General features: G+C 40.1%; 1 protein-coding gene and 1 pseudogene across 1 annotated transcript; one reads left to right on the top strand and one right to left on the bottom strand.

The window, feature by feature from the left end:
- Nucleotides 1-1239: 1239 nt before the first annotated feature.
- LOC131217460 (putative disease resistance protein At1g50180) lies at nucleotides 1240-10765 on the bottom strand (annotated as a pseudogene).
- Nucleotides 10766-10794: 29 nt separating this feature from the next.
- LOC131217459 (alcohol acyltransferase 9-like) lies at nucleotides 10795-15920 on the top strand. The gene is made up of 2 exons (XM_058212397.1): nucleotides 10795-10941; nucleotides 15576-15920. The coding sequence occupies exons 1-2, from the start codon at nucleotides 10795-10797 to the stop codon at nucleotides 15918-15920; spliced, it is 492 nt and encodes a 163-aa protein (XP_058068380.1).
- The last annotated feature ends 391 nt before the right edge of the window (nucleotides 15921-16311 follow it).

Below are 16311 nucleotides of genomic sequence, written 5' to 3'. Positions count from 1 at the left end.
ATTATTAAGTGATTGCAACCATACCAAAGCTCAATCCCATAATTAATGAACCTGAATAAAAGGACACCAACTCAACTCTCGCAAGACATTGGCTCATTTGATTTTCTCAAAACAAAAACAACTAGATCTCTGGAAGAACAAATGCAACCAATATATTCAAGTACGTTGGTAGAGTAAGGGTAAAACCAAGATTGGTCACTTCTCAAGTCCACACATATAAAATCATGTTTAACTACTTCTAATGAGATCATGCGCTAAATTTACTACCCAATTGGCATAACTAACAAACATATCTATTTCTCTACTATATATAGCACGAGTAGCTTTGGACAATTTTACTAATGCAATTACTCATCTAAGAGTCGTGACTTGTGAACCTTGGGTTTTAAAAGGACATTGGAAGTAATTTTGAGCATAGAAGAGAGTATTTAGCTCATTGGCACAGTTTTGTTTTTTTTTTTGGGGGTGGTTAGTACACACCCCACTGTCAGTACACACTCCACTGTTAGCCACCCCCACAAGCATCATAACACTTATCATAGAGATCCGCTGTGGTGAATATTATTTTCAGAAATAAGGTTGCTTACATGAATTAAGATTTTCATATTGTACGCCTCATTGAGACAACTAGCCCTTCATCAGATTGTAGGCCTCATTGAGACAACCAGCCCACCCAAGGAGATCAACCATGCTAATGCTCAACCCTTCTTTGTCTAGAATCTGGAATCTGGATTGCTTTGAAAACTATTATTTCCTATCATATGTAATTACCAAATGCTTGACTAAACAAACTTGGTGAAATTCAAGACCAATGAATTATGACACAAAACTCAAATTTCCAATGATTTGGAGATCTCCTGCAAACATAACTATAAGCATGAAAAGTTACCGTAAGGATGCAGAAAAAGCGATCTCTGATATCGTCACCTTTAAGTAGCCCACTTTGCTACAACTGTGAAATATAATGGGCATAAGATGCATCATTCATACCAGGAAGTTCACAAATCCGACACCATTCAGCGAACAGATGAAAAACCTGCAGCATTTTAATGGACATCATTGAGAAAAGCAACAAATATCTATCTACCAGCTGCTTAGTGATTGTGCCCATAACAGATCATTTTGCAAATTAATGGACTGATTATATCTTTTCCCTATATCAAGCACCAAAATTTTCATGTGTGGCATGATGAACTTCTTTAACAGTTTAGGATGTGTTTTTTTTTTTTTTTGGCTACCAGCGAAAACATCTAGTTTATCAAAACATTTAGAAATCGGGTCATATGCGTACCTTTACTCCCTCAAACTACAAAACAGAACCTAAAACTAAAACACAACAATCTGACAAATCTCAATAATGTATTTACTTAACTCCATGGAACCTAAAATGACATCAACCATTCTGCGACATTTTCTGTTCTCCATAGCGGTGCTGGGAATAATCAAAGCTTAAGGGTTGCTGATAGAAGGGCGCCTGAAAAACAGCTTGTCTGAAACGCTCACAGGATTGTGCATACATCATAGCAGGGCTCGGCCAGTGAAGATAGACAGGATCCCTTGGAGGCTGGTTCGATCCAACGGTACAGAAGGGGTTCATGACTGTATTCGAGGGCCTGTAGTTCATGGAAGCTTGGGTCCCTTGCAACTGACCCAACTGGGGATAACCAGTTTTATATTGAACAAAAGGGGGATGGAGCATGGTAAATGGACCTGAGCTGAAATTTTGATTGTGCGTGAGGCTCCTAGCATACCTATAGCTTACACAAGAGTTCTACATTGAAATCCTATACTAGTAGTGCTATTTTCAAGTAAACTTGTCACATTCAAATAGTTGGCAAGACAAGAAGGGCTCATTTCCATTCCTTAGTTGTGATTTAGATTATGCTTACAAGGTGGATTGGTTGTGCTGGAAAAAAAAAATCACTAAAACTAGAACTAGATTTTGGGTCTCCCAAATGGGACTCAAATGATGTTTGGTTCCATAAGGGTAATTTTCAAATTTTCCATAATCAGGCCAGCTCTAGTAATTTATAATTGTGGGAATCCAGAGTCTTAAGGATTAAGAAATTCTAATTGTGTCCGTCTCTCAATCGGATTAGAATCAAGATCGTTTACAGTCTAGAACGATACATCTAAATGCACAAGTTAGCTGAATTGCAAACTCGATGCGTCCCATCTAATCAGGAGGAAGAATGAAGATTAGTGATGATTACTAGCATTCAAATGAGGAAGTAGCCTATTATGTTCAATCAAAGTCAGGAGGCTGGTTCCTTTACAACAATCATAGAAAATTTCTTGCAACTAGTTACATATGGGGCCTGTCATGCTATTTGTATGGAAACCAATCATCTAGCAGGCTCACCTACCATTAAAATGGGGCAACAACAAAATCAAGCCAATCCAAGCATCAGATGGGCCACACAATAGAAAACAATGAATAACCTCCAAAAACATCAAATTCAAAAATTGACTCACCTGATGATTAGATCACCTAATTTTGAGTTTTCCCATCCTCACTCGTGGGGTGATCTGGCTGGACCGATTGATGTGTAAATACTGGCAAGGAATTCTCCTAAAAGACAACCTCAATGTAGTGCTAACAAAAAACAACAAATTCATCATATCCACATTATTTAGAATGATAATGTCAATTCAATTCTTTTTTTTTTTTCCATTTGTCATTAGAAACAACCATGGTAGAGGGAGACCAAGAACTCTATTCTCTCAGCAACACATGCTGGAGTGTATAGTAATGCTGGTTTTTAAATAGTGTTTGGCCATGTTTGGATGGACTAGTGATGACGAATAGAGTTTAATCAAAGGGAAAATGACCCAAAAAGTAGTTTTGGTGCATTTTCTTATTTTGCAATTCAATTCAATAGTGCATCTAAGTAGAAAGTTCTTAAGGTAGTTGCTTTATGATGTCACTAAGCAGTTCTGTTTAAATGGGCGTAGAGCTGTGCTAATATTTGGATTGAATGCACTCATTGGGAGAAAGAAGGCAAATCAAGATCCAAAAGATACTCTTTACATAGGCAATTGGAACCCATCAAACACTCGTGCTTTCATGCAGTACATCCTCTCAAAGGGGCAAAAGATCGACTCATGGGAATTCGGTAATCATAATCACAATCTCAGCTCTTAAATTGAACAGCTCATGTCTTAATTTTTTAAAATTAAGTTCTCTCTACTTTCGCCTGTCTTCCTCACTATGATTCCGCTTCCAAAACTATCTATGCCATTGTCTGCTACAGTTGATTATAGGCAATAGTGTTGGGCAAGATACGAAGTTGGAAAATGTGGGAACTTGAATAGAAGCTAATCGGGGTTCTGCATGACCCTTTGAATATCCAACTCCATCCGCAGAACAACAGGCAAGTCACCGCGTATGAGAACAATAGGCAGTTCAATATGGCCATTGAGTTATGTCCCATTTGCATATATCATCACCAGCATTATATCTTCTGTTGTAGGCAGAAGGATTATTTTACAGCTAAAGTGAACTTCATTTTCTATTTTAAAGCAATGAACACAATAAAGAACTTCATTATGTGAAGTGTAGAACGTGAGGGAGAACTTCGATGTGCGTCCATTAGCATTCAAAGAAAAACATTGCCTAGCAATTGTCTTACAATATTACAAGTTACTATGACAGTCAAATGAAAATGGTACGTACCAAACTTCAACAAAATCAGGATGCAACAATTTAATCATGCATAGACACTTATGACCATTCATTTCCAAAGTTACCACATATTAGATGCAATAAAGGAAATAAAGTATGAAACATGGATTCGCTTGTGTATGACAGTTACACTTATACACTTAAGCATATGGGTACATGGGAAAGTGTCAACTAATTAGACAGAGAAATATCGTATAAAAGATATTTAAGGAACATTCAAACCCAGCTTATGTACATTCCTAACCTGCTCAAATTTGAAACCCCGCTCAAACTCTAACTATTATTTATAAGACATTTTAACCATCATATTCATAACCATCATATAAAAGACATTCAAAGGACATTCAAACCATCACAATGATAACCATCATATTGCATAAGTAACCATAATGTGCTCTAAAATCACATGACTATCAGGTCTCAGAACTAGCTATAATGTACTAAACAACCATCAATTCATCATATGATATCATCAACTGCACAAATATCTGCTACAATCTTCAGAATCTCTCTTCTCAGTGGCTGCAACGTCTAAGATTGCTTTACACTCAAGCGCAATCATTACAGCCATTTCAAAACCTGCCAACAGGTAAGAAGCTATGTGAAGCATATAAAGTAAGAAAGTTATAGAGAATTAGAGTAGTAAATATAAACGAGCCCTTGAGATGAGATTGAGCAAGATCTCACCGTTGAATTAACTCTTTTATTTCTTTGTACATCTTCACAACAAAAGGTCAGGTCATCCATGTTTACGCCATAGAAACTTTGGCTCTCTAAATGCCAAATAATTTTGAATCCAAAAATCTAAAAATTGGATTTGAATTTTGAATTTCTACAGTTGAGGCCTTAGGAATTTAAAAACCCAAAATGAAAGTTACCATTTTCTAGCATTGGAGAGCCAAATTCAAAGAAACAAAAACAACCAAATGCCATTTCAGAGTCGTCTTCCAGAAAGAAAGGTAAAAAAGGAAAAGAAAAGAAAAACCCACTTGAGTTCTTCGAAATATGCCAAAATAATTATCTAAAAAGAAAAAAGAAAACTGTCAATATCCAAATAGAAGAAACAAAAGAAAACAAGACCTTCACTCGATCAGCATCAGACAATGGTCTGGCTAAGACATCTTTGTTCGAGAGTTGAGTTACAAAATCAATGACTAGAAGTGGCTAAGACATCTTTGTTCGAGACCTGATTTTCTTCCTGCTTATGAAATGGGTTGGCCTTTAGTTTAGGTTTTGAAACATTGGTTTGTATATGGTGCAGATGTTGTGTTCGTGAGTCTCAGTCACAGATCTCAAACTAGTTTGAGATCATAAGAATGTTGTCCATCTGCATTAACACCTACCCTTTGACTGGTTCCAATCAACAAACCTTCTCAAATCCTAGATTGTTTGGGACAGAGAAAGGAACAACATTAAGCAAATTCCAGTTTCATATAATGGTTGTGATTTGCACAGAGTGCATCCAATCCACTTCTTTTTGGATAACTTCCAAGCATACAAAATACATATAAATGATTGTTTAACCAATAATTGCAAAAATTATTTGTTGAAGAAAAATTTAGCAGATCTTTAAAAGAATGAAAAAGAGAGAGAGAGAGAGAGAGAGAGAGAGAGAGAGAGAGAGAGAGAGAGAGAGAGAGAAAAAAGAAAGAAAGAAAGAAAAAACTCCTGAAGAAAGGTCAAAGATATTTGCAAGCATGCACCCTACCTTGTTGTTGATCATATTGAAGGACCTCAATGTTGAAAAATGGCATCTTAACATTCAGCAGTTTGAGATTATTCTTTCCATTGATATTTTCTATAATAATAAATATTATTATTATTATTTTGATAGGTAAGCTGGTTTTGAACCTGAGACCTCAATGTTGAAAAATGACATCTCTATCATTGAGCTTAAGGCTCAAACACATCTTGCCTAGCAAGAAAAGCATCAATCACCATCAAAGCTCTCCTATAAACAAAAAATAAAAATAAGGTTGATACCTGCTATAGTTGTAATGGGTTTTCTTCCTCTACCATATAGTAATGGTCATCTATCACACTAGGATTGGATTCAGATGACTATGGTCGTGCTTTTTTATGCCATTTTCGTTTAGCTGCAACCCGAAGCCTCTCCTCTCTTCTTCTTCGATATTGGTCGTCATTGCAGCAGCTGCATGGGCTGCCATTAAGGGCCTGTTTGGATGCCTGTAAGTTGGGTAAGTGGGAAGTTACTTACAGGGAAGTCACTTACAGGTAGTGTTTGGGGGAGAAAAATCACTTGTAAGTAACTTACAACCTGTAAGTCACTTACAGGTAAATCTACCAAAAAACTGCAGGGGGATGGGGGTGGGAAGTCACTTCTCTGTAAGTCACTTACGGGCTCAACGGTTAGATTTTTAAAAAGAGGGGAAGAGGGAGAAACGCACCAAAGGGGATTGAAGGTTTCGTCTCTCCATCCCAAGCACTCTCCTCCTCCCTCTCTGCAATCTCTCTTCCCCTCCTTCACTCCCTCTCTGCAATCTCTCTCCCCCTCCTTCCCTTCCTCTCCGCAATCTCTCTCCGTCTCTGCAATCTTTTCCTGCAATTACCGCCTTCCGTCTCTTCTCTCCCTAGAACGTTAGGGTTTCATCAACCCTTTTTTTTCTCTTTAAAAACGGTAGGGTTTCATCAACCCTTTTTTAATCTTTGAAAACGGTAGTGGCTTGACGTTACACGATAAGGCACGCTCACTTATACGCACCTGCGCATGTGTGCATTTTTTCACACGTGTCATGGACCTCTAATCCGAATGGTCCATGTGATGCAGCATCCCATGAAACCGTCAGGGACTAATTTTCTCCGTGATTTAAAACTCTGGTGGGCCATAGAAAAGAGAGATACAAATCAAAGTAGGAAAATGTTTTCTTTTGTTATGGCCCACCAATGTTTTAGATCAAAGTAATAGTTGGGTCATAGGAGTTTCATTGGGTTCAGCATCACGTGGACCGTTCAGATTTTGGACTCAAGTCACACGTGATGAGTTCTCAAAAAGTTCTCAAGAGAACTCTTGCCAACCTGTCCGCAGCTGAGTAATCGGCGGGAAGGGATTGAGTGCTGGGTGATGCTTAAAATACGTGGGATCCACCATGATGTATGTATTTAATCGACACCGGTCATCCATTTTAATACTTAATTTTTTAAGCCCTGAACTTGAAAATTAGCTATATCCAAAGATCGAGTGGACCACACCACAGGAAATAGTGTGAATTGAGTGTACACCGTTGAAAATTTCTGGGGGCCCACAGAAGTTATGGATTGAGCTGATTTTTTTCCCCTCATTCAGGTGTTCATGATCTTATGAACAAGTTGGATGACAAATAAAGATCACTATGGGCACTAGAGAGGTTTCAACCGTCCAAATCAGTACTTCCATTGTTTCTTGTGATACGGTCCACTTGAGCTTTGGGTATACATTTATAGTGGGGCCAACTATATTTATTTAGTGTAATAAAAGTACACAAACAACTGGGTACACAATCTGATTGCATTACTAGTAACACGGTAGTGGGTGTTACCCCTGCCGTGGGCCCACCTTAATGATGTGTTATATATCTACTCTGCCCAACCGTTTCTCCATTGGAGATTTTAGGCCCACCTTATTTGTGTTGCCGAGTTTTTCACTTAGGAAGTTTATTCTCAATGTTTAAATTGAGTTATTACTCCATATTATTGATATTTTGAATTCGTGGGCCCACTTTTATAACTCACTTGATGATTGTTTTAGCTTAATAATTATCTCAAATATTCATCTTGATGGGCTTAAGAAAATAACATATTTGATCCCATGTTTTTTTAATATGATTATAACATTTTATAACAATTCCCTAATCTAAGTTCTGCTTGATGTGAATATACAACTTTCTACCTGTAAGTAACTTACAGGTTATCCAAACAGAAAAACTAACTTACCTGTAAGTGACTTACAACTTACATCCAAACAGGTTACCTATGAGTAAGTTTCACTTGTAAGTGACTTACAGGTAAGTCACTTATAACTTAAAAGAACTTACAGGCATCCAAACAGGCCCTAATGTTGGCATAAAACCTCAAAAAAAGAAAAAAAAGTAGTCGACCACTGTCAGTCTTCATTACCAGAGACAATAGCCTCTGGATGGTGTCCCCTATTGAAAGCCTTGTCGTTCTTTCACCGCCGTGAGTAGATGCGACCATGGTCGATGACTCCATTCAATGTGTTTTATAGAACCCTTTTCTTCTCACCTACTCTTTAATGTCCTTCACACCGGGATCAAATTCAAATGACTGTGGCCGTGCATTTTTTACGCCTGCTAAGGTTGATACCTGCCCTTTTTTATTCCCTTCATAAGAATCAAGAAATAAATCTCACCTCCGTGGTACAGAGACACGCAAGGATCTGTCATTGAGCCATAGATCTGGATTTCGGGGAGAAACCCTCTGTGATTTGGGGAAGAAACCCTCTCTTTCACTAATGGATTTTCACCAGATGGGTGATGGTTGCATAACCACAAGGAAGATAGTTGCACGACCACAGAGAGAGAGACAGAGAGAGAGAGAGAGACAGATGGGATGCGTGGGCTGTAGGAATGAGAGGGATAGAGAGAGAGAGAGAGAGAGAGAGAGAGAGAGAGAGAGAGTTTTGGTAGGTTACTACAGGGGAGGAGAGAAGAGGGGAGAGGGTTTTGGTAGAAAAGAGGTGGGAGAAGAAGGCGTGATGGATTTGGGGATAGGCGCGCATTTTGGACATTTGAGGAAAGGGCGCGCATTTTGGATATGGGGAAAGGGGCTTTTGGGTTTTTTTTTTTAAAATTAAATCAACGGTGGTGGGCCGTTTTGTACACGGGCGGCCACATAAAACTGTCCCTCATTTCATCTATGGTGGCGATTTGTTGTGGCCGATGTGTGGACACTGGAAATGATGTTTAAGCATACCGGGTGCATAGGATGCCCATGGGTGAAATTTCCCAAACTTCCATGGTACCAAGGATCTACTCTAATGTCGTGACTAAGTGGAAACATGAGCGCACGAGGGCCTTCTACCTGTAGGTCGTGACTCTCACTGTCGTGTAGTCGGTTGGATAGGGATGTGGCTTTATCCACCTTTGAGGGAGGGCATTATTATGCTGAGTCTGACCAGCTCGTTAAATGGGTTCGCTACCGTCAAACCTTGTTAGTGATTGGCTGTCCACAGTCAGGTAGCGAGGTCTCTTACACTCGTTTGACTGTGCGGGTCTGTAGAGCGGCAATCGTTCAGCAGTGTAATGGACCCCGGTGATTTCCTTATGACTGGAAATGTATTTGATATGTGGATTGGATATATGCATCGACATTACTTGCATCGCATTAGCATTGGCTGTGTAAGCCCCCTTCATGCACTGCCTTGGTATGGAGTTGAATACTCATTGCATGGTATTCATGATAAGCCTTGGTAAGGCTAATGATATTGTCATTGAGCATGTTCTTTCCTTGTACCTCCTACTATTCTTTTGTGCACCATTGACACACACTTTCACCACCCTCTAAGCTTATATAAGCTTATACACAATTGATGCGTGCAGGTGATCTTAGGTAGGGTCATAGAGCGGCAGAGCGTGGATTAGAGCTGAGCTTGAAGACCCAGTGTTGCTAACTTTTTTCTCTTTTCCTATTATCTGATGTATGTCCTTTTGGGCCTGATGTAAACTTGTAAAAGTTCAAATTCTTAGTGGATTTTGTGATGTGTGCCCTTTGTTATTCTCAGATATAATTACTGTGATATTGAGTATACGCGTATTGAAATGATTATACTATTATGAAAATCCTCATAGAATCGCAGGATCGGAACCTGCCTCAGGAGCCGAGAATGGGGTACTACGGAGGCTGTTGCGGCCAGAACTAGCCATCAGGTTCCTTGTGAATCCGGTTACCGATTTTGGGGCATGACAGGAGTAACCCACAGGTCCCAGGATCGGAACCTGCCTCAGGAGCCGAGAATAGAGCACTACGGAGGTTGTTGCAGCCAGAACCGGCCATCGGATTCCTTGTGAGTCCGGTTACCGAGTCTGGGGTGTGACAGCTATCTTGCTTGAAAAATATCTTTTGACAAAACAACTTCCAGCTCTCATCTGTTTTTAGAAGTTTCAGATCATGAACACAGCTCTGGATGTCTGCATGTAAAGCTACGTCTCTGTTGCGAGTGCGAGTGGTAAGTATGGCCCGACTTCCGTTATTCATGTCTGGAAAGGCAGCTGCTAAAGCATCCCATGCTTCAGTCTTCCAGATATCATCTACAACCACAAAATATCTCCTCGATTGCAAATGCAAGAAAAGCTTCTCCCTCAACCGAACAATGCTTATCTGTTCTGCAATGGGAATCATAAAGCATCTCATAATGTTAAGCAAAAGACCCCTCACATCATATTCTTGAGATACATAGATCCATGCACAACAATCAAAATGCTTTTTAACATCATCATGATTATAAACTTTCCTGGTGAGAGTAGTCTTGCCCAGACCACCCATTCCAACAACAGAAATCATGCAGCGCCGCGACTCGCCCTCGATCAACCGTGCCACCAACGTTCTCATGTCTTCTTGGAAACCAACGACCTCTGTATCTTCTAGTAGAGGAGAGGTCCACCTCTGCTCTCGCAAAATTTCGCTCATGGAACTGCTTCCTTCTCCTCCTTTGCTTAGATTCTCAATGCCATAAGTCTTTCTTCTCTTAGAGATCTCAAGAAGTTTATTCTTTATCTCTTGGATATCCTTGCCTAGCTGACGCCGAGCAATTGGTTCATCACTAAAGGGAGCGAACCTCTTGATGAAACCAACTAACCCTCTTCTCCTTCCTTGTTCTATTTTAAGGACGAAGTTGTCGATGACGTCTTCCGCATTGTAAGCAGCATCTCTGACATCCGCCACCCAATTCGTCACCCTTTCATCCTTTTGTTTTGTGTCTGCATCTTTTAAGAAGGCCCACATCGACCTCAATTCTGCTTCGACCCACTCGACCTGACCACGTACTTCGTGGAGGAAGACCCCTTCATCGACAAGGAGCTCTGCAATTTTTTCTATGACAAATGAAACAACAGCCTCAGCAATCATCTTAGCCTCTCTATTCTTCTCACAAGCAAATGCACTCAATTTGTTCAGAACTCACTGAAAAGAGAGCTGGAAATGCAAGGAGAGATGTAATCGGAACTCCGGAGTCAATTACGTTGCGATCTCGACGGTGCTGCGATATTGCGGAGAGGAAGGAGGGGAATGGATTGGTGCGGCAGGTGGGCTGAGAGAGAGAGAGAGTGCGAAGAAATTGCTTGTGAAAAGGAGTTGCTTCTTGAAAGTGAGGGAAAGTCCGTTCGAAATGATGATTTATACGAAGAAGCATCCAATGGTCGATTTAGCTACATTTGTACGAAGAGGCATCCAACGGCCGGAATTGGATGCTAGGATTGACGCGGATTACTGACACGGATTACGTCCTACCCTCGCCGGGCTCGAGCGGAACGGGTAAGAGCTTTGAGTGGCGAACATGGTGTCTCGGTGTAGCTTTGAGTGGCCAACATGATGTATTGGTCTTATCCACACCGTCTATCCATTTTTTTATTTTTTTTATATCATTCCAGGGTATAAGCTTAAATATTAGGCAGATCCAAGGCTTATCATTGAAAACTTATTAAGGCCACAGAAGTTTTGGATGCAGCTGATATTTGTGTTTTATCTTCATCCAGGTTTACCTAACCTCGTGAGTAGGTTGGATTTCACGGTAAGCCTTAGAAAAGTTTCAATAGTGGGAATCATTATAACCGCTGCTCGCTGGGGTGTGCCCAAATTGGACCTTAGGATCTGCTTCATTTTTTAGCTTATATCCAAAGACAAAAACAATATAGAAAAAAATGGATGAACTGTGTGATTAAGCCTGCCCCATTAGGTACTATCCCCGCCTGTTCTGAGCTCGGGAGAGGCAGATACTCTGAAGGCCACTCAGGGCTACATTGATTTACGAGTTTTATCTACCTTGTCCATCCATATTTCCATATCATTTTAGATGATTAAACTTAAAATAAGGTAGATCTAAGGCTAAAGTGGACCACACCACATGAAGTAACAGTATTAAGGACGCCCGCCATTGAAACCTTCTTAGGGTCAATTGAGTCAACTATTTTCCATCCAACTTGTTGATATGGTCAATATAATTGGATGAAGCTAAAAAACAAATTTTATTTTGATCCATAACTTCTATGGTCCCTAAGAAATTTTCAACGGTAGGAATTTAATTCCAACTGCGTAATCCATTTGGGTATTGAACATTTGTTATTTTTCGCTTCATATTATTTATTTTTGGCTTCATAATGTAAAATGATATGTAAAAATGGATGAGCAAAAAAATTTCATACTTCATAATCTAAAATGATACGTAAAAATGGATGAGCGAAAAAATTTCATACATCACAGAGCCCCTCAGTTGCCCAAGGAGCCTCTGCCTGGTACTTAATCCGCGCCCGTGATTAAGACCCATACATCACGATGGCCACTTAAAGCTCTTGTCATTCCAGCTGGAGACCAGCGGGGTAAGACACAATCGGTGTCGATCCGCGGACCTTGGCAGGAACTTCCTAGTGGGAGCGGAGTGCCCATGACCCGGACACATGGGCACATAGATACATATGGGACGTGGATTACAGGTTGAGTAGCGAGACTCGCCACTGAAGTGATGTCACCAACTTCTGTGGCCCTACCATAATGTATGGTATGTTTTGTATCCACACCATTCATCCATTTGGAGAGATCATATTAGGGCATAATCCAAAAAATGAGTCAGATCCAAAGCTCGAGTGGACCCCACCACAAAAAACAATGGGGAGAGTGATGTCCACCATTAAAATATTCTAACAGCCACAAAAGTTTTTGATCAAGCTGATATTTGTGTTTTCCCTTCTTTCATGTATGCTTTAACATATGAACAGGTTGGATCTCAAATAAAAATCATGGTGGACCCACGGAAAGTTTCAACGGTGGGCATCACTCTCTCCACCGTTTTGTTTTCTATGGTAGGTCCTCTCCAGCCTTTTATCTGCCTCACTCTTGGCTGAGAAATTTACGACTGTGGAACCCACCTTTCATCCATTGGATATTCTTGAAGCAATACAAACTTAACATACACACTTAGACCTCCTTGCACGGATGACAAATTCTAGGACGAAAATACCCCTCCTTTTCACAGAAACGGACTGGGTACTCCGCCTGCCACCCGCCAATGGCAGATCGTCGGTGGTCTGTGGGCCCCACCATGATGTATGCTTTTCATCCATGCTGTCTATATATTTTTCCGGATCATTTTATGGTATGAGACAAAAAATGAGGTATATCCAAATCTTAAGTGTACCACATTACAGGAAACAGTGTTGAATGAGCATCAACCATTAGAAATCCTCCCACGTCTAAGTTGGGGCCCGCTGTGATGTTTGTGAGAAATCCTCCCCGTATAAGTTCATTCATAGGCTCACAAAGACCTGAATGAAGAGGAAAAACAAATTTCTTAATAATCCAAAACTTCTGTAACCCCTAAAAGGGTTTCAATGGTAGACGTTCAATTCCTCGCTGCCTTTTACAGTGTGGTCCACTTGATAGCTAGATCTGTCTTATTTTTCACCTCAAGCCTTAATACGAGTTCGCCAAATAGATGGACGGTTTGGATATAACACATACCTTATAATGGGACCCACAAAAATCGATGGGGATTACAAAAAAAAAAAAAAAAAAAACGAAAATGAAGCCACCGAGTTGGGGTTGACTGGGTCAGAGAAAAAAAAAATAAATGCAGCCAGCGAGTTGGGGTCGACCGGGCCAGGACTCGGTGCCCGGTCGACCGAGTCAGAGTTTGGCCTATTGCTACGGATTATAACCGGAGTCATAATTGTAGTGCTATGCACTTTTTTCTCCTTTTTTTTTTTTTTTTTTTTTTTTTTTTTTTTTTACATGGAGAACATTTTCCCCCTTACACTTTTCTATAATACATAATTATGTAAATATGTATATATAAGTATATAAAAATATTTTCTATCTTTTAATTTATTTCTTTGTCTATTTATTTAACAAGCATATCTCCTAAACTAAAATGATTTACTTAACTTACCACATATGATTTTGGGGTAGGAGAAGCTAATTTAGCCAACCAACCTAGTTATTTTCCAAGATTCCATCGGGTCGATGGTCGAAAATCTATTTCATTCAGTTCGTGGTCAATTTCAATCACTTCGCGGTCAGGTTGACAGTCGGGTGGGTTGGTTCAGGTTGGTGCTCAACCCTAACCCAACCCAAAGTTCCTATACCTAAACCTTGACCCAACCCAACCCAATCTTGGGTTGGGAATTCTCAACCCAAGCCCAACCCAAGAGGGCTCGACGGGTTGATTGGGTTGGTCGGGTGTATACGTGCTAATATTTTTGTTATTACATTAGTTTATTATATTTCAATATAGGACTTATTTTTTGTATCTATGATTTTATTAATTATATACGTGATTATTCATCATAAAGAACTTCATTTTTTTTTCTTTTAAAAACCAAGCTAAAATATAGGACTACTCCTTTAAAAAGTCATGTAACATAGCACGCAATCTATTTAGGAGAGAGAAATCTGGCATATCTTGTTAGTGTGAGTCCTTGGAAATGACGTGGACAAATGAGACCCGACATCACTAGTGTACCTTCTACACAAACAATCCACACTCAATTATAATTTATAAGTAACTAATATATTGATCGAGTTCGGGTTGGGTCGGGCAACCTGAGACCTCAACCCAAGCCCAACCTAAGTTTTATTCGGTTGGTGTTGTATAGCACTTCACTTAGGTAGCCCTTCGCACTTGTAGGTAGCCCTTCACGTGTCATTGAGGGCCCTTTTTACTATGTAGAGCATTCAAATTGCGGGGCAAACTAGAAAAACAGTGGGGTAAACTGAAATATGAGCGGGGCAAACTAAAAAAATAGTGGGGCAAACTGAAATATGAGCGGGGCAAACTTAAGTATGAGCGGGGCAAACTAGAAAAATAACAGGGCAAACTTAAGTATGAGCGGGGCAAACTAGAAAAACAGCGGGGCAAACTGAAATATGAGCGGGGCAAACTAGAAAAACAGCAAGGCAAATTGAATTATGAGCGGGGCAAACTAGAAAAATAGTGGGGCAAACTAAAATATGAGCAGGGCAAACTTAAGTATGAGCGGGGCAAACTAGAAAAACAGCGGGGCAAACTTAAGTATGAGCGGGGCAAACTAGAAAAACAGCGGGGCAAACTAGAAAAATAGTGGGGAAAACTGCATTATGAGTGGGGCAAACTAGAAAAACAGTAGGGCAAACTTAAGTATGAGTCTCAAGGAATTTTTCCTTTTTACAATTCAGGTAACGTTGCTACTTCCTTGTTATGGAGTTATCTGATCAATGGTCATCGTGTGGTGATCCAGACCCATTGATCTGATCTAGTCTACCATGGATGTGAATTTCCTTGAAAATCTCCCTGATTGGATGATAACAGTCATCCAAATATTTATCCCAGTTTTTAAGACACGTGGTGAATTGCTGTGTTTTTCTCTTAGCCGTCTATTTGTGGGCCGCATATTGATGACCTATTGCATTCTAATTGGGGAGGTTTTTGGAAAATCCAGATTGATAATGTAGGCCCCATAGTATCAACAGCAAAGATTGGTCGACCATGGGCTCAAATGTATGGACCATGGTACAATGCATGGATGAGATAATTCCTCCCATCTTCTTGATTCAAATGTGGAGGATTCTCAATTGGGTTTGTGATCAACCACAACATACTTGATGGGAAATCAACAGCTGAGATGTTCCACAACCTGGCCTCCATCTGCGGGGGTGAAGGCCTCAAGACCCATATTCTCAACAATGACAGTGTATCAAAGCAAGGACATTATCACCTGAAATGATCACCACCCTAAAAAACAAGGCCATGATCAAGTGCTCAACTTTTGAGGCCATAGTGGCCCACCTGTGGAAATCAAGGACAAGGGCTGTCTTTGAAGACCCATGTGGGGTTTCATCAGTACTCTTTGTTGTGGACATTAAGAGCAAGATAACTCCACCCTTGCCACATGGGTTTGTTGGGATTGCTGTTGTAACAGCTTGTGCAAGTGCAAAGGTGGTGGATTTGAAGGAGTCTTTAGGGTTTTGTGTTGAGAAGGTGAAGGAAGCAATAGAGATGGTGATAGATAAGTATGTGAAATCAGTAGTGGATTAGTTGGAGGTTTATAGAGGGATCCCTTCCACTTTAGATGAGAATTTTTATGTGTCAGCTTGGTGGAAGCTGCCCTTCCATGAGCTGAATTTTGGGTATGGGAGGCCCACCTATGGTGGCCCAGTTGTGAGTGGAATGGATAAGTTTGTGTTGTTGCTCTATGATGGTATTGAGGTGAGGAGAGGTGGAGGTGTCAATGTATGGATGGCCTTAGAACAACAGAAGATGGAGAAATTCACAATGCATGTGTTCGAGATGTAGTCCTATCCTTATATATTAGATGTTGGTATACACATGAAATAGGGTAGTGTCCTTATCATGTATATGAGTTGTACTGTAGTGAAAAGAGTACAAACTATAGTGTTTGACTATCAACTTTTTTGGTGTCCTTGTA

The sequence above is a fragment of the Magnolia sinica genome, chromosome 10 (assembly GCF_029962835.1).
Source record: "Magnolia sinica isolate HGM2019 chromosome 10, MsV1, whole genome shotgun sequence".
Taxonomy (NCBI): Eukaryota; Viridiplantae; Streptophyta; class Magnoliopsida; order Magnoliales; family Magnoliaceae; genus Magnolia; species Magnolia sinica.
Note: the sequence above shows the minus strand (reverse complement) of the source record. Positions and strands in the feature narration are given on the sequence as shown.